We start from the raw sequence: 24,743 nt of genomic DNA, 5'->3' as shown, positions 1-24,743 counted from the left end.
AAAAAATCATTTGAGCCTTTAGATGGAAAAGTCTGTGCTCAAAACTGAGTCTTTCATAACAGGTCTGACATTGAAGTTTTCATAATAGGTATGACATTGACAAAAAAGGCTATTTTTACAGCTAGTGTTACGTTTTACAGATTTCAATACAACTTTCTAGAAAACCAATTTTAAATACAACAATAGTAATTTAAAAGAAGCATTTTTTTTCTAAATGTTTCCACGTGTTGTATTTCAACGCAAAAACACAATACGAAGAACCCACTGGATTCCTGAAACAAGAACACGAAAATTGTATAAGAAACTCAATGGTCACGGTAAAGAAATAAAGGAAGGAAAAAACTATTATAGTATTGGGTTTTACTTTTATTAAATATATACATTTTCCAGCTACCTTTTTGCACATTTATAGTAAGGGTCTGGGGACATTGAGGGGAAGGCCAGATGCCAAACTTAGCTGATTGAGGAGCCAGGAGAAGGACTATAATTTTTTTCATTGCTTCTCCCAGTCGTGGTACATTTTTCCAATGCGGTTCAATTTCTCGGGATGAGGAAGATGGTGGTTTCATAAAATAATTGGATTAGATCCTGTCATTACTTAGTAGCAATAGGAAACTTGGTATTATAGGGAAATATGCCAAATGTAGTGTAATTTCATTTTTAATTTATAGAGTGTAATTATATTTATATATGTAGATATAATATTACTTTTATTTATAGTTTGTGATTTATTTTTATCTTTTTTTCTAGATATAACTTTCTTGCAAGCACTGCAATGCATATTATTATTATTAATATATCTTCATACGAACTGATAGATTAATTAGGCAGCGTAAAACCTATTCAAGAAAACTCCCCTTGTCAATCTGTGCCCGACAATTATATAAGTTTGATTTAGTTTGGCATAAGCCAAATTAAATTAACTTAAGCAATTCAATAGTTTGATAAGCTTGATTAATTGACAAAACGATATGCTTGTTAATTGACTACAGGGGACTCAATTCACAAGAAATTCCGGATTAGGGGCCAAATGTGTCTTTCAAAATCTAGAGAGGATATTTTTTTTTCTTCAATGAAAATATAAGAAAAACGTATTTCCAATAAAAAAGCAGAAAAGGTATTTTTCAAAATCTAGGGGGGAACCTAAGGGAATTACCCCCGCCCCCCACACTTCAATTGACAAGCCTAGTTTATTTAGACTATTGAAGAGAATGCTCGGTTTGAAACTATTATAATAGGTTAACTTAAAAATCGAGAAACTTGGTAATTTCATTAAATCAAATAAAAAACACAGGGCAAAGAAAATAAGGGCAAAAGACACAGGGCAACAGGTCCACAGTAAATCAGAATGTTAACAGAAGGGAATCATTGGCGCTGTAACTTGCGGACAATAGATATTCAAACTGCTGCCACCACAAACAGTGAGATAATATCCAGCAGAATCAGAAAAAGTTTAGATTAGGTTTAATTCTAATTAGTTCAAGTCCAAAAGTATAAGCAAAAGAGGGAAACAAAGCTGAAGCAGAAAATAAGTATAATGCAACTAATACTTTTATTTGGGTGCATACTATCACCCAATAGCATACTAGCACCCAATTTGGGTGTATAAAATTTTGCTCACCAACACTTGAAGGCGTTGTTTTTTCTCGGGGAGACATTTGAGCTTCATCTTTTCGCGTTTTTTTTTTGTTTTTTTACTTTTTGACGGGGCTAAAAGAATTATTACAAATTTAGTCACTACCGTGTTGTTTGATCCCCTTTTTGTCATGCTTCCACTGAAATTCCATCATAGGACGGGACAAAGAACAAATTTATTCTTAATTTATCCTTTTTTAGCCTTTTCTGTACATTTGCTCGAAGATAAAACGAATAGCTTTGGTTAAAAGGGCCAGATGGTTTATTTGACTTAAATTCAAAATGAGTTTAAAAACAAAAGAATCTGCCATTTTTCCGAGACTTCAGGCAGAATCCAAATTAACTTGGATATTTAGTTAAAATCCCGCAAAATTAGAAAATAATTATTTAATGTAGATAACTTCATGTTAGCTCAGTAAGAGGGAGCGAAGAGTTGTAAATCTAGAACAGCGAGTAAATTTGTTAAGTTTTGCTACCATTCATCCTCAGAAAAAAAGAGTAAGTACTTCTAAGAAAGGTAATAACACAGTAAGTACTTCTACACAGCAAAACCAATTAGACTATGAAAGACTTTTTGTTCTTTCATAGTGAAAGAATATATTGGCTTGCATATTGACACACGAGGTTTTAAAAACCAATCTCTTATAAAAGACTGTGTCATTTCCAGAAATAGTGAATAGCGTGGATGGCTTAAAAAAAAGCACGACACAAATAAGGATCAATGAGATTAAAGCACACTTTTTAGCGTGGAATTACACGAAAGTAGTTTCTCTTTTTCTGGTTGATTCCTCGACTATGAACAACACGAAATATTATGACGAAACACAATTTCGTCATAAAACAGATATAGCAGCTAACTTCATAAGCTACAGAACTGCGTTTTGAACTTTTTGTTTTATTTGCTGCAATGGATCAATTACCCACAGGTGCGATTTGCTATATCCATGATATGGAGGCTATGGAGGCTAAGGAAGCTAACCCCTCTCCCCTCCAGAGACTCACATTGCAAAGGTGTCACAAAAAAAGGTGTCACAAAGGCTACACAAAAATTGATATTTTTTAACTTGCAACACTCCATTTTTTATTGTTGACTACAAATTTTGTAACTTCTACTTGTTTATGTTTTTACATGACAATAACTGAAAACTACAGAAAATGCCCCACAACCAAAACTTTCGAACAGGCTTTATCCTCCTAATCATACCGACTTTTTGGCTGCGATTCTATAAAAGTTAATTTTTCAAATTACATCAATTCAAGGCCGTATCCAGGCGGGGGTTACCCGGTTTGAACCCCCCCCCCCCCCCGAAATTTTTGACCGAGTCGAAAATAAGTCGAAAATTAGTAAAACCTAGGTAAAAATCAGTAAAATTAGTCGAAAACTGAGTCAAAAATTAGTAACCCCCCAAAAAAAAGTCAAAAATTAGTAAACCCCCCCCCCGAGAAAAAATCCTGGATCCGCCCTTGCATCAATTAAACTAACGAACAAAAATGAAAATTAAGGAAACAGCTAATTATAGGGTCATGAGATACGTCACAGATTTTCCAATACCTCCCCCTCTTTTTTTTCCTTATAATGAAGTAGGTAAAGTGTTAACGCCGTTTGATCACAGCTCGACCTACCTTTATATTGTGGAGGAACAGTTTCTTCGTCTAAATAGCCTCCCTCTTCAAGTTCTCTAAGCTGCTCTGAAGATACAATTCTGTTCAAAGGAATGTAGGAAACACCTTGTTCCACTTCCCAGTAGTCCTTGAAGTCCTTTCCTTTAAGACCGCGTCCAGGGGCCCAGGCCAGCTATTTAGAAGTAAGAAAAAGTTTTGTAACAATTATCCAAGTTCATTCCCTGAATCAAGGGGCTGCGATACGCAATGACTGCTTCAAACCGTTATGGCCCGGACGTCAATTATCATTTATGACCATTAATTATGTGTCGATATTTTTTTTATCTAAGTAGGATTGTTAACTATAAACTGCCAAAACAGAATATGTAAAAAAAAACGCCATTGTAAAAGCGGATTTAAAATAGAATGTATGCTCTTTTTAAAAAAAACGCTGCAATTTACGATAAGTGATAGTGATTGTAGGGTCCCAATGATTTGATGTGATGCATTTACTTTTTAAAATAATTTCTCCACAAAAACTATTTTTATGTCTTTACCGTAAAATTTGTATTCCTATAACTGTTTCTTTACTGTATGAAGCGATCGAAATACCAAAACAACAGCATATTTCCCACCTCTATTACAACCCTCTGTGTGAAATATTTTGGCACCTCTATACTTCATTATGAGTGAAGAATTGCTTAAATTCAATTTTCAATATTTTTGGACAAAAACAGATAATAAATGATCATTAATGATAATTAAAATATTAAAGACACCCTTGGGTTATTTTTCTTCCAAAATAGAGATAAAAAAAAACAAATCCTAGCAGTTGAAGTAAAAAATATGATTTACTTGTTTAATGGAAATTTCATATTGCCAATTAAGGATTAAGTCAACTATACCTATATAGACCGTACAGTGTAAGTCCTTTAGTGGCAATATGAAACGACATAAGAAATAAAGAAAATACAGAAGAAAAAAAAATCATAACCAAAACGAAAGTCTTTGAAACACCGGCTGCGTTTTGTTGCCAAACGTTGTTTAATTAATACCGAACTATAGTTATCCGAATTGTAGTTATCCTTTAGCGAGTCCTCTTTGTCACCAAAATGAATAACAACATCCCAAGCATCGTTCAGTAGCAACTTAATTTAGGACCAAATATAGTCTGAGCACTGGGAGATAAGACTTATTACTTACCCTACACACAGACTTGGAGCTGACTTTCGGTTCGCATCGTAGCACTTGGCAACACTTACCTTGTCCAAGTGTGCTAAACTAGCAAATACGGAAAATAAACTGACAAAGCAAACTGATATCTTAAGGAAAATTAAAGGGATGGCTGTTAAATTAATTAAATTACTTTAAATTAAATCAATGGTCTTTGTTAAAAGCAATAAATCTAAATCCTCAAACAGCAGTACAAATTACTAAATTTAGAGACATTGTAGGACTTTCAGAAATCTTGGAGAACGATTTGTACTGAACTGTGGCTTGTAATGTTATATTTAAGCAGATTAGGTAATAACCAAATATACTAATAATAATTGGCTATTTTAAATAAGGATTGTTTTTACTAATTTTTTTTTCTTTTTGACTGATGCTATTTAACAACTTTTTTTAATCACGCGTTTTACTCATCTCAGTATACTTATCACATTATTTTCAAAAACTTATACTAAACATTATAACATTCCAGCTTAGACTAAGAAATATTACTAGTTTCGAACAAAAATCGGCAAAAAGTTTGATCTATAAAATCATGCTCAAAACCAAACGGGATTACTCCTTATGTCTATGATTTTTTTTTGTCCTGGGGCAACTCCGTAAATTCTTCTTTCCAGTTACTCACTTCTTTTACAAAATGACGTAGAATTAAATGAGGAAAATTTTCAGAAACGTTACATTTGATGCGTCAAACAGAGAAAAGAACAAATAAATGGTAGATATTTTAATTTGCCAAAAATATTCGAGGCTGTTATGTTATCATTCAAGAAATGTGATGGAGGGTATCATCGAGCATAAATTCACGAGCGGAGAGGGGGTCAGAGCACTTCACCAATACTATGGCATAGAAGCATGGGCCTAGGAGAAGCGTGTACACGATTAGAACTCGAACGGACATAGGTAAACAATTATATATGTACTAGCTAAAGATTCAATTTTGAGTTTATCTTGGTTTTACAAAACTGTCAAAATAACAATTTACAGCCTTTAAAGGCGCCCACATTATTCAGAATTAATACCCAGAATCAAGTTTTCTCCCGGAAGGATAATAACTGAAAGTGAGGAAGGGATCTAAACTTGGAATTATTGGACTAATAATTAGCTTAATGATTTTAAAAAGGTTATCCGTAGTAAGAAATAACTTTGGAAAATAAATCTGCAAAAAAAAAAGATTCATAAGGTAATATTTTTTAGTTTTGAGGAGAGGTACCCCCCTTGGATCCGTAGTATACCAAAATATATCTGTGCTCTAAAGTTTATCAATTAACATGTCTCTGTAAACTTATCCAGTGAATTGATGCAAACTCGACTTATCTCTAGATTACAAGGTTACAACTCAAATTTAGGAGCTTTAGATGCACCGTTTGGGTTTTGGCATGATGATACATGAATTCGGGTAACACAATTGTCTTAAGAACATCAAATGAATTTGAAGTTTACCACCCACAAAGAAATGAATTGTAAGCAAATAAACAAAAATTAATTTAGGTGACTGGGAAGCCTGGTGGAGTACTAATACAATACAGTTAATTTTGAAATAAGCTAAATAAACAGAAAAAAATATGCATCAATTTGAATGGGAATTTCTCTTTCATTGACCCAAGTATCAACATTAGTTCAGAAACAAATATAAAATAAGAAAAAACCACTCCATAGAAATTAAGAACAATCACTTAAGCATGGCCAGCAAAAAACAAAACATAAGCAATTAAGTAGTTTTAACACTTTCTTTTTATTCTGTGAGGAAGAATCAAAACAAAAGAAGCAAATAATGTATGGAACACAGCATGACTTAAATTTGGAGAAGGGTATATTTAAAAAAATAAACAATATGCCATATAGCTCACAGAAAAAAAAGAAGACAAAAAAATGGGCTAATTTACAAGAAACAGGCGAAGGGGAGGGGGTGTCAAACTAGAAAATGTGTAGGAAAAGATAGAAACTAACAGAAATTCTCTTAAGACTTGGATATATATTGTACTTTTGCACTGAATTTAAATTCTACTTTCCTCTTCTTTCTCTTTTCATACTTTGTTTTTTTTAAATATAATTTTAACAAAAGAACAAAAGTTCAAATTATAGTGAATGCAGTAAAAACCCCAACTAATACTTACATCAATTAGGTTTGATGCCATATACTGTACTAAATATGCAATTGTCACTCGAATCTTTAGTTAGGCTTATTAGGAGCCACCACATTAAAAAAAAAAAAGTTTAACTTTGAGAATATTAATCTTTATTGTAAAAAAAAAGTTGGATTACAAAATTCATTACAAAAGAGCATCAAAACGCAAAATGATAAAAATTAATAAAAATTAATATTAGACAAGGAATATATATATATATATATATATATATATATATATATATATATATATATATATATATATATATATATATATATATATATATATATATATATATATATATATATATATATATATATATATATATATATATATATATATATATATATATATATATATATATATATATATATATATGCCACCTGCAGGTTCACCAGAATTAATAGTTTTCATTTCCATTCATGTTAAATAATTACAAAACATTAGGTAAAAAAAAAAAAAAAAAAAAAAAAAGCAAAAAGCAAAGCTCAATCACAAACACGATTGAAACGTCCAAGCACAAATGAACAAATGCCCATGAGAAGTCCCAATAACGAGACTATCTTGTACACGACTCTAAATATTAAATTTGAGACCTCCAGAACTCGGGCAAAATTTTATTAGACGTAGCATGTGCTACGTCTGTTTGTTTCACAAAAGCTGTGGCGTAGGAGCCCCCTTGAGTCTTTCAAAAGTAATTCAAAGAACCTCCCTTCGGGATTGAAATTGCATCCACGTTCCGTGCAAATTCAGACACAATACGTTTGGCAACTCTGATTGCCTCTGATAGACAGTATTCATTTGATGATAGACAGTATTCATCTGATAGACAGTATATATTTATTTTTGTAATTTTTTCCTTAATCTTGCATTTTAAATCTGTTGGATATTCAGGAGAAGGATATTTCATATTTAATTATAGCAACGATTAAAATCTCATTTTCTATAAACCTCAAATTTTAAAACAGAAATTGGGAAAAAAACATCCTCTGACATTAGAGTAGGATTAAATCAACTAAAGTATCTTAAAATGGATTGATAAAGGAGGAGAATAAGGAAAAGAATGGTTCTGAAAGTCTGCAACCAACAAACATTGAATAACATCTTTTCTTCACTCTAGACCGTTTTACATGAAGAATAGTATATATGTTCATTTATTGTCTTGCCATAAGCAGATGTAAAGGCGCAAACATTTCTTTTGAAAATTATTCAAATGAAAGATCAAAAACTCGTCTTGGTGTAGCTCCATTATCTCAAACAATAGAGTTTTCTCTACTTATTTTGAGCTGCAAAAGTTTCAACCCCCCCCCCCGCACCAAAAAAGAAATCATTTGTGCTTAAAACGCTACCAAATGTCCTTAAATATGAAAATCTTACTTGAATAACTTTTCCCTGAAGCTTGTAACCGGACAACTTGGTCAAAGCTTTGTAAGCATCCTGGCGCCTACTCATGCATATGTAGGCACACCCACGGGGAGGGATTAAATCAATTGAGACGATCTCCCCATACGGACTGAATGTGTCAGACAAGTCCTCCTCTCTCACGAGTTTGGACAAGTGCCCGACCCATAAAGTTGTGCTGCACACTGGAAAAAAGGAAAAATTTAAGGAAGAATTTTGACTTACACAAACCTAAACTACCCGTGTTGCTCCGGAATCTTTAAAATGGTTTATTTATACGTTTGGTATCACATGTCCCACTTTTCACGGCTTCCGTATATTATTCTACTGTCAACTACCCCTCTCTTCGAAAAACTACCCTTTTGACCTCCTTTTTCCCTATATTTCCTGTCGATTCAAATATTTGGGCCAAGAGGACCCCAACATACAAAAATGAGTTGAAACTGATTTGCCTGACAACGGGGCCAAAAACGTTTTTCTGAACAGCTTGGAACTCTCATTTGTAAACTCCTAGGCCGAAGTGACTGGATTACAAAATAAAATAGACAGGGGACAAAGCGCCCCTGAAGGAAGGTCTGAAAAGAAAATTTTGATCGACACGAAATCAAAAATTTTAAGCCTTTAGGCCAAGGAGCCCCAAGACACAAAAAAAAAGATATTGGCCCGAAAAGGAAAAAAAAACATGTTGAAAGAGATTGACAAAATCAAACGATTCTTTAATCCTTGGAATGACCAGCTTCCTTTTGTCCGTCTAAAAAGATGCTAACTAACACCGGGCCTTCAGTAAACGAGTTGGACTAAAACTCCTACAGATTAAAACTAGAGATATGAGTTTATTAATTTTCAGGACCTAAGCATCTAAGATAGGGAGAGCGGCTTGTTTATTCCAGTACCATTTGAATCTAATTTTGTTTAATTCTGATGACTTTATATTTATGATTTTCGGGGAGGGGAGGTTAATACACCAAAAGATAATTATGCTCTTTTTACTTTCATAAATACTATCACCTCCTATCTTCTTAGCGTATCTTCATTTCAGAAATTACCAAGCTGCTGCTCTTCCTTTGATCCCAGGAAATTCCTTTGATCCAAAGGAGAATTATGCCCTTTTTTTCATAAATACTATTGCCTCCTATTTTCTTAGCGGATCTTCATTTCAGAAATTACCAATATGCTGCTCTTCCTTTGATCCAAAGAAATTCCTTTGATCCAAAAGAGAATTATGCCCTTTTTTTCATAAATACTATTGCCTCCTATTTTCTTAGCGGATCTTCATTTCAAAAATTACCAATATGCTGCTCTTCCTTTGATCCAAATGAGAATTATGCCCTTTTTTTCATAAATACTATTGCCTCCTATTTTCTTAGCGGATCTTCATTTCAAAAATTACCAATATGCTGCTCTTCCTTTGATCCAAAGGAGAATTATGCCCTTTTTTTCATAAATACTATTGCCTCCTATTTTCTTAGCGTATCTTCATTTCAAAAATTACCAATATGCTGCTCTTCCTTTGATCCAAACAAATTCCTTTGATCCAAAGGAGAATTATGCTCTTTTTACTTTCATCGATACTATCGCCTCCTATTTTCCTATCGTATCTTCATTTTAGAAATTACCAAACTGCTGCTCTTCCTTAGATCCAAAGAGATTCGACTCGGGTATCGAGTCGAATTTAAAGCGATTTTAGTTCTGCCGGAATGGTTGCAAGCAGAACTAAAACCAATTTTAGTTCTGCCGGGTGGATTCCAAACTTGGGCAAAAAGTTTTGGCTCCAATTCTTTTTCAATCCAGACCAGATGAAGCCACCATTTTAAATCGAACCGTTTTTGACTGTATCAAGAGCAGGAGGCGGCTAAGGCCATTCATTTCCTCTTTTCCCCAGAGCATACATACTAAAACTAGAAACAATTCAATGAGACTGAACAAGAATAGTTAATACAAAAACAATTGAGTAGCAAACAGCAATGATTGAACATAACACATAATGAAACAGTAAAAAAAAGATGGGAACTAGACTAAAAGTCCCAAGTAGGAATGAGCACGGATTAAGGTCCTTAAGGGGCTCGAACACAAAGATTTACAGTGGTCTCCCTTTACACAATTGGAAATATACACTATAAAAAGCCGTAATGTGACTTTGAGTTTTCAAAATTTAACGTACATACGGTAACAATTTTTAAAACCATCACTATTATCTCGAAACCGTTTTTTCATTTAATTCTAGCATACAGCTTATTTTCTTTTGGTTTGTTTTTCCATAACACCCTTTTTGCTATGTGTTTATTTACGTTATTTGCCGTGTTAAACCATGCCCTCTCTATAAAGTGGTGAACTAAAGTAAAAAAAAAATGCTTCTCATATATAAAACAGGCTATAAAAACTTATATAGTATCCCTCCCCCTTAAAAAGTTTCTACACATAATTACTGAGATTACACCTCCCTCCCTCCCGCCTCTAAATAGTATCCCTCCCCTTAAAAATTTCTACACATAATTACTGAGATCACATCTCCCTCCCTTCCGCCTCTAAATAGTATCCCTCCCCTTAAAAAGTTTCTACACATAATTACTGAGATTACACCTGCCTCCCTCCCGCCTATAAATAGTATCCCTCCCCTTAAAGTTTCTATAATTAATTACTGAGATTACACCTCCCTACCTCCCGCCTCTAAATATTATCCCTTCCCTTAAGAAGTTTCTACGTATAATTACTGAGATTACACCTCCCCCCCCCTCCCGCCTCTAAATATTATCCCCCCCTTAAAAATGTCTACACATAATTACTCAGATTATACATCCCTCCCTCCCGCCACTAAATAGTATCCCTCCCCTTAAAATGTTTCTACACATAATTACTGAGATTACACCTCCCTCCCTCCCGCCTCTAAATAGTATCCCTCCCCTAAAAGATTATACACATAATTACTGAGATTACACCTCCCTCTTTCCCGCCTCTAAATAGTATCCCTCCCCTTAAAAAGTTTCTACACACAATTACTGAGATTACACCTCCCTCCCTCCCGCCTCTAAGTAGTATCCCTCCCCTTAAAAAGTTTCTACAATTAATTACTGAGATTACACCTCCCTCCCTTCCGCCTCTAAATAGTATCCCTCCCCTTAAAAAGTTTCTACAATTAGTTACTGAGATACGCTTTTACAAAACAGACAAAATTTCGGGGAGGGGGACTGAGGGCAGCTGAGCAGGGGTCTCAACTGAAATATTCGTATTTTCTCTTTTTCACCGGCTGTGATTTACCTCATTTTTCTTCGTTGTTCTACGTTTTCCCGTTTTCTAACATTTTTATTCCACTTAACGTTAATGTCCAGCACTAAATAAGTAAATACTCACCACTTAGATGATCTTTTTTCAGAGGTGGGAGTCCTCTTTTCTTTCTTTCACGCTCCTTCTCTCGCTCTTTTTCTCTGGATTCGTCACTCTCCCTCTCCCTATCTCGAGACGACCTGGAAAGCACATTACGAATTAGGAAACAATATTATCAGGTTTTATTTTTAAATATATTATACTGTTGCCCACCACTAATGGTTCAGGGTTTGACTCCAGACTATATACATAAGCTTGCTGCTTTGTGCGTTGTTTTGCTTTACTTGGAATTATAAACAAACTGTTGATGAGCAATTAGCCAAAAATAATAATAACAAACCCGAAAAATCAGCTAGATATTGTTTATAGTTTAGGGCCGAATTCGAAGAGATATACCATTTGATCCCCCATTGAATAATATTTGACTAATTTTGCTCCATTCAAATTTGAAATATATATGGACAGAAATCAAATAGAAACATGGCATTTGATTTCCCGTTCAATGCTCTTTAAAGCCATGGTAATTTCTACCATTATAATTACTCTACCCCCTTTCCAACCCCCCGAACCCCTATGAGTAAAATATGACCAGAGACTATCAACATAAGTTCGCCTTTTTAAATCGACATTTTTATTTGGGATTATTATCCAACTGTTGATGAGAGATAAGCCAAAAAGGAATGGCGAACCCACAGAATCAGCTAACATTTGTTTATAGACTAGGATCAAATAAACACGTTTTTCTAACACATAGGCAAGGAGCGACCCGGCTCAATAGTAACCGAAAGTCTAGAAAACAGAATTTTGATACCAATAGATATATAAAAAAAGAATCAGATTTTTATGCTGATTTTAAATATACAAGTTTAATTAAGTTTAATGTTGCCCATCAAAGGTTACGAGTCTGCAAAAATTTGCATGAGTTTCGAAAAAAGGAGGAAACATCCCCTAAAAGTCATAGAATCTAAATGAAAATCTCCCCATCAGATTCAGCGTACCAGAGAACCCTACTGTAGAGGTTTCAAGCTCTTATCTGCAAAAATGTGGAATTTTGTATTTTTTGTCAGAAGAAAGATCACGGATGCGTGTTTATTTTTTTTTTTTTTATTTTTTTTTTTTTAGTAGTAGTGATCGTATCAACCAAGTGGGCCTAAAACTTCAGGAGAGGGCTCATTCTAACGGAAATGAAAAGTTCTAGTGCCCTTTATAAGTGACCAAAAAAATTAGAGGGCAACAATGACCCCTCCCACGCCATTTTTTTTCAAAATCGTCCGACCAAAATTTTTAGATAGCTATTTTGTTCAGCATATTTGAAGGCATATTTGAATAGCTATGTCCTTGGAGATAGCAGGAGCCCCACAGCCCCTGGGGAAAGGTCTTTAAGTTATAAAATTTGCCCATTGTTACGTATAGTATTTGTTATTGAGAAGTATGCATACTTTTTTCGGGTAGGGAGCGGAGGACGAATTTTCGGCTGGGGGGATTTTGCACGAGGAGAATTTTCTATGGAGACAGAAGTTTCCAGGAGATGAACTTTTCGGGGGAAATTTTATTCTGGGATAATTTGCCATAATTCACATACGAAATTTTTTTTATGTCTTACTTCCTCTTTACCGACTCAATTTTACGCGAGGAAATGTTAGGAGATGTTAAGGGTAATTGTCCGGGGTAAATTTTCACCGGGATTGAATTTTCCAGAGAATATTTCCGTGGGAGGTGAATTTTTACGGGGAGGTGGAGCCAAATATCCTGATTTAATAAACGATCAGAAATTCAGAGCGAACGATCAGAAACGATCAGAGCATTATTTAATAAACGATCAGAAACTAACTAAAAAAAACAAGTTTTTTCAGCTACAAGTAAGAAGCAAAATTAATACTTAAAACGAACAGAAATAGTTACGTATATGTGGGGGATTCCTCCTCAACACCTCGCTCTTTACGCTAAAGTTTAAATTTTTTCCAATTCTTTAAAACGACAACTGGAACGCAAGGGTCGTTTAATTAGAACAATAAGTAACTTTTAAGTAACAAAAGTGCCAAAAAACTTTAGCGTGAAGAGCGGGGTGTTGAGGAGGGAGCAACCCCCCACATATACGTAATAATTTCAGTTCGGTTTAAGTTTTAATGTTTCTTCTTACTTTAAGTTGAAAAAACTTGTTTTTTTTATTTATAGACTAAGGCCAAATAAACATATTTTTCTAACACATACTAATTCTAGCCAAAGCTAAAGCCACATTTGAAACTTGGAATGCATTGAATAGGAAGGCATAAGTATCTATCAGCGGAAGAGAATAATTTGGTAGATCATATAGGCTTGCCATAAAAAAAAAAGAAAAAGAAAATAGGAAATGAGGTATTAAAGCCCAAGAAAAATACTCTACGAACCCAAATCAGAAGGATTAACATGAAACAAAGCGGCGTTTTTTTTTAAAAAAAACAAAAAAAAAACCAAAAAAAAACAAAGAAAAGTAAATAGGAAATGAGGTATTATAAGGCCAAGGAAAATACTCTACGAATCCCTTCTTCAGTGTTATTAAATAAAAAAAACAAGTTTTTTAAACTGAAAGTAAGGGGCGACATTAAAACTCAAAACGAACAGAAATTATTCCGTATATGAAAGGGGCTGTCCCCTCCTCAACGCCTCGCTCTTTACGCTAAAGTTTTTTATTGTTTTAAAAAATAAAGTTGTGAGACAGAGTCAAACTTTAGCGTAAAGAGCGAGGCGTTGAGGAGGGGACAGCCCCTTTCATATACGGAATAATTTCTGTTCGTTTTGAGTTTTAATGTCGCTCCTTACTTTCAGTTTAAAAAACTTGTTTTTTTTATTTAATTTCTGATCGTTTTTTAGTTAATGCAGCTTTTATTTTGGCTCGCCGTCATTGAATAAGTAAACAAAATTTGCATAAAAATTTTACTTTTCTTGTGCTAAATGGCTGTCTCTAAATTTGGTTCTGACGTAATTTACAAATTAACTTACGTAACGAACTTCTATTTTCGTATATTTTTCTTCTGAAAAAAAATACAAAGTTGCAAATTTTTGCAGATATGAGCTTGAAACCTATGTTATAGGGTTTTCTGATACACTGAATCTGACAGTGATTTTCATTAAAAATTTTTCACTTTTAGGGGAGGTTTCCCCCCTCTTTAAAAAATCAGGTAAGTTTTTCTCTGGCTCGTAGCCTTTGATGAGTAATATTAAACTTAAAAAAATTTATATATTGAGAATCAGCATTATAAGCCCATTCTTTTCATATATTTATTGACATCAATGGTCCTTTTTTAAAAGTTTAAATTACTATTGAGCCGCATCGCTTGTTTTTTATTATTGTTTTTTTTTATTAAGTATTTTTTATTACGTATATGATTGGGCTCTCCCCTTATTCAATAACACACTCTTTAAGTTAAAAGTTAAAAAAATTTAATTCACACACCCCTGAATCACAAAGGCCGTTTAATTAGAATAGATAGCTCTTTTGAAAGCACTAAAAAAAACTGTAGCGTAAAGAGCGAGGTATTGACTTGGGGGAGAACCCCCTCATATACGTAATAGTTTCTGTTCATTTTAATTTCTGATGTTGCTTCTTACTTTCAGTTGAAAAAACTTGTTTTTTTAAATTTAATTTCTGATCGTTTTTTAAATAATGCTTGGAAATCCGGCACCCCCTTCATAGAAATGTCCCTTACCCCAAAGAAACATCCTCCACGGAAAGATTATCCCGAGTAACCCCCGCCTCCAGCCCCCCAACCCCCCCCCCCCACACCAAAAAAAAATTCTTCCTGAAAATGTCTGTATACTTCCCAATAACCAATACAATATGCAAGCAATGGGCAAAGTTCATAACTTGCAGCCCTTCCCCTGAGAACTTTGGGGGATTAAGTCATCGTAAAAGACATATTTATTAGATTTTTGACTATGCTAAACAAAATGGCTATCTCAAAATTTTAATTGGGTGACTTTGAGAAAAAAATGAGCGTGGGAGGGGGCCTAGTTGCCCTCCATTTTTTTTGGTCACTTAAAAAGGGCACTAGAACTTTTAATTTCCGTTCCAATGAGCCCTATTACGATATTCTAGCACCACTGGGTCAATAGGATTACCCCTGGGGAAAAAAAAACAAAAAACAAATAAACACGCACCCGTGATCTTTCTTCTGGCAAAAAATGCAAAATTCCCCATTTTTGTAGATAGGAGCTTGAAACCTCTACAGTAGGACTCTCTACTATGCTGAATATGTTGGTGTGAATTTCATTAAGGTTCTATAACATTTAGGGGGTATTTCCCCCTTTTTCCGAAAATCAGCCAAATTTTCTCAGGCGCGTACCTTTTGATGGGTATGATTAAACTTGATGAAATTTATATATTTGAAATCAAAATTAAAATCTGATTCTTTTGATGTATCTATTGGTACCGAAATTCCGGTTTTTAGAGTTTCGGTTACCATTGAGCCGGGTTGCTCCTTACTTACAGTTCGTTACCACGAACTGTTTGATATGAGAAAGTTTCAAGGAACCATGTTCGCATTTTTCGAACACAAATGCGAACGAAACAAAAAAGGATAAAAATAAAATGATAAAACAAAGAACGCAGAAAGCAAAAAGAAATGAAAACCCAAATCAGAAGGATTAAAATGAAACAAAGCGGCGTTTTATTTGAAACAAAACAAAAAAAGTAATAGGAAAATAGGTATTATAAGGCCAACGAAAATACTCTACGAATCCCTTCTTCAGTGTTATATGACAAAGTTTCAAGGAATCATGTTCACATTTTTTGAACGTAAATACGAACGAAACAAAAAAGGATAAAATAAAATGACAAGCAAAAAGACAAGCAGAAAGCAAAAAGAAATGAACCCCAAATCAGAAGGATTAAAACGAAGCAAAGTGGGAAAAAACAATAAAAGATAAAAATCAGAATTAACAAAATTAAAAATTTTAAAAAGCCAAAAAACCTAACTCAAAAGCAAACCACTCACAAATACTCAGAACTAACAATAAACAATGTTCTTATCAGATACTACACTTGAATACCTGTCTAAAATAAAGAAACACAAATACGAAAAGCATGAAAGATATTTTATGAAAAGTTAAAGATAGAAGAAAGGAAAGGAAGAGATGCTAAAACTGATTTGATGAATCTCTTCAATATGTTGGTGTATCTGAGGGTCTCCTTGGAGCAGCAAAGCGAGATACCTACCTAACGCACGGATTTTTTTTCACAAGAGGATAAGTTTGGTGCTAAAGATTATGGAAATGAGATGACACTGAAGCCAGATCCTAAAACTCGTCCTTTCTTTGTCGAGTATTTCTCTCCAGTGTACGAACGCGCCCAGGAATTGTTGGTTACCGTTGCCAAACCAATTTCACGACTTCGGTATATACAAGAGTATAAGTTGACTCCATACTCGCTTAAGTTGGAGTACGCGCTGGAGTTGACTCCATACTCGCTGTATACAGCCGCCACTGTTGGACAAGAGACTAAAGACATAATTAAAAATATTTGAGTAGACTGAGTAAGACTACATCCTCTGGCTCCATCTTAGGTCTATTTATTCCTGAAAACCAGAATTGTGTATGATTTTTATTTTGGTTATGAAATGGTATTTCAACTGTCAAGATACCATTGATATTTCAATACTCTACTAAAGAGCTAAATAAAACAAAATAGGATAGCCTAATTGGTCTTTCTAAAAAATATTCTCCAGTAGTTCTCACACTTTGCTACAGCTATCAGAAAAGTTGAACTTTTTAGATCTATATTATGCATTTTATCGCTCATTTTATTTGTAAGCTTGGTATCTGATAAGTCAAAAAACCGCATATTTGCCTAAAAGAATTGAAGAGGTTATTGTCCTATGTACTTTGTCCTACAGCAAAGTCAAATTAGCACTTACGCAAAATCGTTAGTTTGTGGAATCTCAGTATATTGATGTCATTCAGAAGCCGTTCAAAGGTCCAAAAATACAAGAAACCCAAGCACCTCCTATTGTCTCACCATATTGTCTCACGGTGCTAGGAAAAGGTTAGTCGAAGTTACAGCCGTATGTACAGTTCCGAAAAAGGCTCTCGTGTCGTGTAATTTAATTGTTTTGGTTGAGCACTAGATGGCCCAATCTAAAATGCAGAATACTGCCACTGACAGCATAATCTACCCGAATTATGTCAAATACCAAGGAAAATCCAAGAAACACCAGTGACTATTACGTATCACATTAAAACATTCACATAAACACAATCCGATGTAGGAGAACATACAATTAAATGGCTTCAAGATCAACATTAGGGCATAATGGCTTTACGAAGTTCATACATTCCAGCCATATCTTTGTTATGTGTCAACAAATCGTCCAGGCTCGGGTTAACAGCCACTTTGTTGTTACTGACCTTAAGTTTTTTATTAGGATCAAAATGTATGAAGCGAATTGGCTTGAACTTCAACAAAAAGCCTACATAGCCAAAATTCAATATGCTGAATAATATGACAAATTCAACAAGGAATATCTATCTGCCAATGCTCCTAAGAAAAAATTATTGTATACGATAAGTTCCAAATTTGTAAGTTTCTGATCAAATACCATGATATTGCTCTTGGAAAATACTTTCTCTGTGGCACTACTTCACGAGATACACGACTTGCAATTCTTAAAGGGTTCGAGGGCAATTCAGAGGGAAATACCATTTTCGTAAGCAAACATACTAAAACCTCTTTCGATTTGCCAGATGACGCCAAGAGGCTCAGATGGTAGGAAGAAATTTAGAGCGAAAAAGGGTACCATATCAGAAGAGTACGGCGCGTTTTTTTTTCACCTTAGTATCCCATGACACGACTGAAATGGATATTTTCAGAAACGTCAACGATTGTTGGTTAATTCAGTGCACTTCAAGACAATAATATAATTCACAGAGCTCTCGTTCTCTATTGGAAGATACTTATCGATCGCTGTTCAACACAGGCCAAGCACGAATGTAACCTACTTTTCAAGTTAGTTTCACAGACCCATAATAACGCCCCCTTGCTACCCCCCTCTGATCTTAATGACGAAGAGTAATACGTCTATTTTGAATTCAAGTTTTGGTCTCCAGATTTCCGTATTCAGGACCTGTATGATAGGAGCATGGATACCTTCGTAGCTTCTTCTCCAACAAAGCATTATATAGTGCAATGTATACAGGCTTACCATTGGAGCCAATCTAAGCCTGTATAACAATGCATACAGGCTTAGATTGCAGGAGGGAGGCTACCAATGCCTCCTCCAATCTTCATTTTTGACATTCGAATTTAATACAGTATTTGTATAACAATGCATCCTGAATGATAACAATCTCTAAAAAAATACACACCTTCGAATATTTCTCAAAGAGGTAAAGGGTCTGAAATGTTAAAAAAGAATCGTAGGGTTATCACAAATATTCTTTTACAGGGTTTCCACCGTAGAAGGCGGCAGGAGGGGGTGGGGTATTTCAAGAGGTCAATGCCCTCTTTCGCCATTGGGAAAGCAGAAGTTAATAAGAATATTTAACTTAGTAATATGAGTAACCCGGAAGCACTCATAATATCACCCTGTCTCTCTCCCTTTAAGAAGGTAAGCATAAAAATGTAATCTATGATGTCATATTTGAAATATTTCTGCAGCAAGATCAAATTTGCATTAGATCAAATGGTTCGTAAAAGAAACTGTCAAGGAATAATGACCCTCGTCAATAGAAACCAAAAGTCTACAAGAGTTTTGATTACCAATCTACAAAGAGACACATAATGAACTGGGATACAATCAACCTGTTTTTTTGAAATCTTGAAAAGTGTCGACTGAATTGATTTTTGAAGTCTGAAAGAATTGCAATATGTTCTTGTCGTTGTAGGAAGGCTGCCAAGGACCTTACTTGTCACAGGGTGAGTTTCAAACAGGCAAAGTGTTTGTATTTACCCGGGTTAAGATCTCAATTTCATTAAAATTCGGGATCACACGGGATCACACTGTGACAGGAAGTCACAGAATTTTAATTTAATTACAACATATCAATGGTTACAGGGTCCTTAAAAGAGTAGGAAATCAGGAAAACTAATTTTTTAACATTTACTCGTAATAAGCCAAGCTTTCTCGTCGTTTATTTGAACAATAACATCAATCCAAAATATATATAAAACACAAAAGAAATGAAATTACGACGACAAATACTTAAAAATTTGTTTAGTGGAGGGGAGTTTACAAAAAAAAAACGGGAAAAATAGGCAACTGATATGGAAATGCATAATAAAAAATAAATTGCAGTAAGGACTGTAAGACCTGTATTATGAGAGTATCCCTGGATACATGCCTTCACCATGAGTACTGAATAGAAATACAGGCGTTAATATGAGACTTACCGTCTTCTTCTGTTCAGGGAACGAGATCGGGTTCTTCTGCGTCGATCCCTTGACCTTGATCGGCGTCGTTTACGATCACGTGAAATAGAACGCGATCGGCGTCTCCGGCGGTCATCACGGCCCGTGCTTACACTCCTAGAAAGTGAGAATTGAACAAAAACTGAAAAATAGAACTATACAAAAACACAAAAGCCTACCAACAGAAACACAGAGAAATAGAAGGAATAAACAGAGATAACTGAAAAACAAAGCTCCTATTTTTACCAATATACACATATAGTAAACAATAAAAACATAATTCTCTCCTTATAGTAATGATACTAGCATGGTGAACACTAAGTTGTAATCTACAAAGAACCTTGCATTACTGTAGATTCAGAGTTTCTACATTTAATTTTGTAACCAATCTACATGGTCTGTCAGAACTATAGACTATGAAGGTAACAACTATATAACAATAACTATAACATTGTTTTTATAATTGTAACATTGAAAACAAAAAATGATCTATAAACAAAACCTTGAATCTTATATTGTTATAAATACGTTCTAATAGTAAGACGACACTGGCTACACTTGGCGATTGATAAAAATCAAAATTTTTCTCGTTTAATTTTTGAAATGTCATTCATTTGTTCTGGCTTGGTTTTTTGTTTGTTGTCTTATTTTTCTTCAGCTTTCTTACCTTTCACTTCAAAAGTTTAGTTTTTTGTATTCACAAAAAACGCAATAGACTTTAGAAGGTTTACGGTTAGGGGGTTGGGAGGGGGGAGTAGCCAAAAAACACATACATAAAAAATACGTTCAAAATACATATGTGTTTACAAATAATGCAATAAACTTTATAAGGTTTACGGTTAGGGAGGAGGGGAGGAGAGCTAAACTCTTATCTTTATAAATTTATGTCCGTTTTAAGTAGGACTTGGACTTCTTCATTTTTGCTCGTTTTAGAATATACTTAACCATGTATATCAGTATTTATTATCCTTATGTTTGATGTGATTATTTATTTTAATTTCTGTTTGGTCTGGGTTCCATTTATTCTTTGATAGTAATTTCTAATGGTTCAAACTTTTAATTAATATAGAACTTTATTTCTGCTTGTCTTATCTTTTAATATAGCTCTTTCCTTTTCTTTAAAAAGCTCCTTATTTGGAATTTTATTTTTAAATTAATTAAATAGGCTAAGGGAGTCTTTCTCACTGAGGTAGATTATTCGAACGTGTGAGACCTTAAACTAAAAACAATATTTTAATACAAATAAAAGACAGTTCAACAACATTAAGCGTAATATTGGACGCCTTTTTAAGATTTTCTTCAAAGATCCCAATATTCTTGGTTCATCAATCAAAATTACTAAAATTGACGCCATTTTAAGAATTGACGCCTTTTGGACGCCTTTTTAAGATTTGACTATTGGACGCCTTTTTAAGATTTGACTATTGGACAGCCTTTTTAAGATTTTCTTCAAAGATCCCAATATTCTTGGTGCATCAATCAAAATTACTAAAATTGACGCCTTTTTAAGATTTGACGCCTTTTGGACGCCTTTTTAAGATTTGACTATTGGACGCCTTTTTAAGATTTGACTATTGGACGCCTTTTTAAGATTTTCTTCAAAGATCCCAATATTCTTGGTGCATCAATCAAAATTACTAAAATTGACGCCTTTTTAAGATTTGACGCCTTTTGGACGCCTTTTTAAGATTTGACTATTGGACGCCTTTTTAAGATTTGACTATTGGACAGCCTTTTTAAGATTTTCTTCAAAGATCCCAATATTCTTGGTGCATCAATCAAAATTACTAAAATTGACGCCATTTTAAGATTTGACGCCTTTTGGACGCCTTTTTAAGATTTGACTATTGGACGCCTTTTTAAGATTTGACTATTGGACGCCTTTTTAAGATTTTCTTCAAAGATCCCAATAATCTTGGTGCATCAATCAAAATTACTAAAATATCAAAGAATTAATAGAGGACTTTGATAAGTATAGAAACAGAAATTGAGAATAAAAGCAAGTACAATACATATCCCTTTCATTCTTGAAAGATCAGCGGCTCTAGCACACTATTTTGGATCAATTCCCCAGTCACTATTCCTGCTTTGAATCTCAAAGACCCACTGAGACTAAAGCATAAACTAAATACAATTGTATCACATAAAGTAAACAATATTAAATGAAAATGTTAATAAAATAAACAAATAAAATAAATATTTAATATTGCAGAAAAAAAGGACCAACTAAGTACAAAAAAACCGGTAACCTAGGAAACCAAGAATGGAGAATAAAGGATTAAAATGAACTAAGTCAAAGAAAAAAAAGTACCAACTAAGTAGAAAAAAAAACCCGGTAACCTAGGAAACCAAGAATGGAGAATAAAGGATTAAAATGAACTGTCAAAGAAAAAAAAGGACCAACTAAAAAAATAAAGGTTTTTTGTGGCTCAAGATCTGATATCGGGAACTGGAGGCCAATGTCCATCCTTCCCCTTTTCTCTAAAATACTTGAAAAATTTGTTCATTGACAACTCTACCAGTAGCCTACCTTACACATCATGGTATACTTAATGATACTCAGTTTGGCTTCCGCAAAAGTCACTCAATTACACATGCGGTGCAATAACTATGTGATTTTGTGAATCAGTGTCTTGATAGTGGAAAAATACCTCTAATTGTTTTGATAGTCTTGATAGTGGAAAAATACCGTTAATTGTTTTTATAGATTTTAAAAAGACTTTTGATACGGTTGATTTTAGTATTTTATTAAACAGACTAAAGCTTTTAGGGGTTAAAGGGGCTTGCTTGAATCGGTTTGATTCTTTTTGAAAGGGGAGTTCAATAAAGGCTGTAATTGATAGTGTAACTTCTAGTCCATATCTTGTGAATTGTGGTGTTCCGCATGATTATGTGCTAGGTCCACTTTTATATTTGGTTTATGTAAATACTATGAAATTTTACCTTCGTGATTCGTGTCTTAGCCTACATTTTTCGCAGATGACACATCTATTTCTTTTCGTGGTGCTTCTGTGGATGAGTTAGTAAATAAAGTAAATATGGTATTAAATGATTTAAGTGTGTTTACGTCTTTAAGTGTGTTGCCGGTTAATGTAAAAAAGACAAATTTTATGGTTTTTAGTCGAATTGGTAAGCCCACAGATCTCGTTGGGCGAATATTATTTTCTGGCAATTCTCTAGAACAGGTTAATTTAATGAGGTATCTAAGTTTTTACCTAGATTGCAATACGTCATGGAAACGTCACAGTGATCTTGTGGCATCAAAAGTTGCAAGAGGCCTTGGAATTATATGTCAACTGAAGCACTTCATACCAGGTCGGGTGATGTTGCTCTTTATCATGCGATTTTTAGCCCCTATATATCGGACGACTGTGTGTTATGGGCTAGCAATTTTTTGGTAATTTTTGGCGTGTAGAGGTATTACAGAATAAGGCAGTCAGTTTGATAGGGGGCTACGTTAAAAAAACTAACAATACAGTAGCATGTTTTAGGAAATTAAAGGTGATGGATGTGGGACAAATTCGTGACTACCAGGCTGCGGTTTTTACTTACCAATGTTTGCATGAAGTGTGTCCATCGGTGTTTTTAGATTTCTCTCGACAGAATAATGATTTGCATAATTATTATACAAGGAAGGCTAATAATCTGGTGACGGAGTAAAGGAGTGGAAGTCGAACTGGATTTCAAATGAAACATCTGGGCCAGGGGGCATGGAATTCCTTCCCAGATAGTGTTAAGGCGGCTGGACATCAGCATTTGTTTAAAAAAACAGTAAAACAATTTTTGTTAGGGGGGTGAGGAGCCATGATTCAGAGATTGAAGATCTTTGTTATCATTTATTTTCTTTGTCATTATCTTCTTCTTCTTTTTTTTCTGTTTTTCTTGTGTTTTATGAGAATGTTCATTAAAGTAATTTAAGTAAAGTTCATTTAAGTAAGTTGAAATAGTTTGTGGTAACCACTTAGTGCCAGTGCATTTACGTCTTCCCATGGGCGGCTCCCTAATTGATCATGTTTAACAAAGTCGTTTGGAAATTATCTTCTTCTTCTTTTTTTTTTCTGTTTTTTCCTGTGTTTTATGTGAAAGTTCATTATTTCGTGTTAAAAAGAATTTTAAAAATTATCTAGAAATTTAAAAGATATTTTTTAAGTAAGTTGAAATAGTTTTTGGTAACCACTTAGTGCCAATGCATTTACGTCTTCCCATGGACGGCTTCCTAATTGATCAGGTTTAACAGTCTTTTGGTCATTATCTTCTTCTTCTTTTTTTCTGTTTTTTCCTGTGTTTTATGTGAAAGTTCATTATTTCGTGTTCTGTTTTTTCCTGTGTTTTATGAGAAAGTTCATTATTTCGTGTTAAAAAGAATTTTAAAATTTATCTAGAAATTTAAAAGCTATTTTTTAAGTAAGTTGAAATAGTTTGTGGTAACCACTTAGTGCCAGTGCATTTACGTCTTCCCGTGGGCGGCTTCCTAATTGATCATGTTTAACAGTCGTTTGGAAATTATCTTTTTCTTTTTTTCTGTTTTTTCCTGTGTTTTATGTGAAAGTTCATTATTTCGTGTTAAAAAGAATTTTAAAATTTATCTAGAAATTTAAAAGCTATTTTTTAAGTAAGTTGAAATAGTTTGTGGTAACCACTTAGTGCCAGTGCATTTACGTCTTCCCATGGACGGCTTCCTAATTGATCATGTTTAACAAAGTCGTTTGGAAATTATCTTCTTCTTCTTTTTTTCTGTTTTTTTCCTGTGTTTTATGTGAAAGTTAATTATTTAGTGTTAAAAAGAATTAAAAAAATTATATATAAATTTAAAATCTATTTTTTAAGTAAGTTGAAATAGTTTTTGGTAACCACTTAGTGCCAGTGCATTTACGTCTTCCCATGGGCGGCTTCCTAATTGATCATGTTTAACAAAGTCGTTTGGAAATTATCGTCTTCTTCTTCTTTTCTGTTTTTTCCTGTGTTTTATGAGAAAGTTCATTATTTAGTGTTAAAAAGAATTTAAAAATTTATCTAGAAAATTAAAAGCTATTTTTTAAGTAAGTTGA

At 33.9% G+C, this 24,743-nt stretch overlaps 1 protein-coding gene across 2 annotated transcripts in view; it reads right to left on the bottom strand.

Annotated features, from left to right (window-relative positions):
- The window catches only part of LOC148954896 (uncharacterized), a 79,403-nt gene that overhangs the window by 51,597 nt on the left and 3,063 nt on the right, over positions 1–24,743 (bottom strand). For both annotated transcript variants that reach the window (XM_089099078.1, XM_089099082.1), the window contains exons 2-5: positions 19,678–19,812; positions 11,343–11,455; positions 7,971–8,179; positions 3,259–3,430 (exon numbers count right to left, since the gene is read on the bottom strand). In XM_089099078.1, coding sequence (XP_088955204.1) covers positions 3,259–3,430; positions 7,971–8,179; positions 11,343–11,455; positions 19,678–19,812 — 629 coding nt within the window. The remainder of the gene's footprint in view (positions 1–3,258; positions 3,431–7,970; positions 8,180–11,342; positions 11,456–19,677; positions 19,813–24,743) is intronic.

The sequence above is a fragment of the Artemia sp. Qi Xiang Cuo genome, chromosome 2 (genome assembly GCF_049724085.1).
Source record: "Artemia sp. Qi Xiang Cuo chromosome 2, ASM4972408v1, whole genome shotgun sequence".
Classification (NCBI taxonomy): domain Eukaryota; kingdom Metazoa; phylum Arthropoda; class Branchiopoda; order Anostraca; family Artemiidae; genus Artemia; species Artemia sp. Qi Xiang Cuo.
The sequence above is the reverse complement of the archived record's forward strand: the minus strand, read 5'-3'. Positions and strand labels throughout refer to the sequence as shown.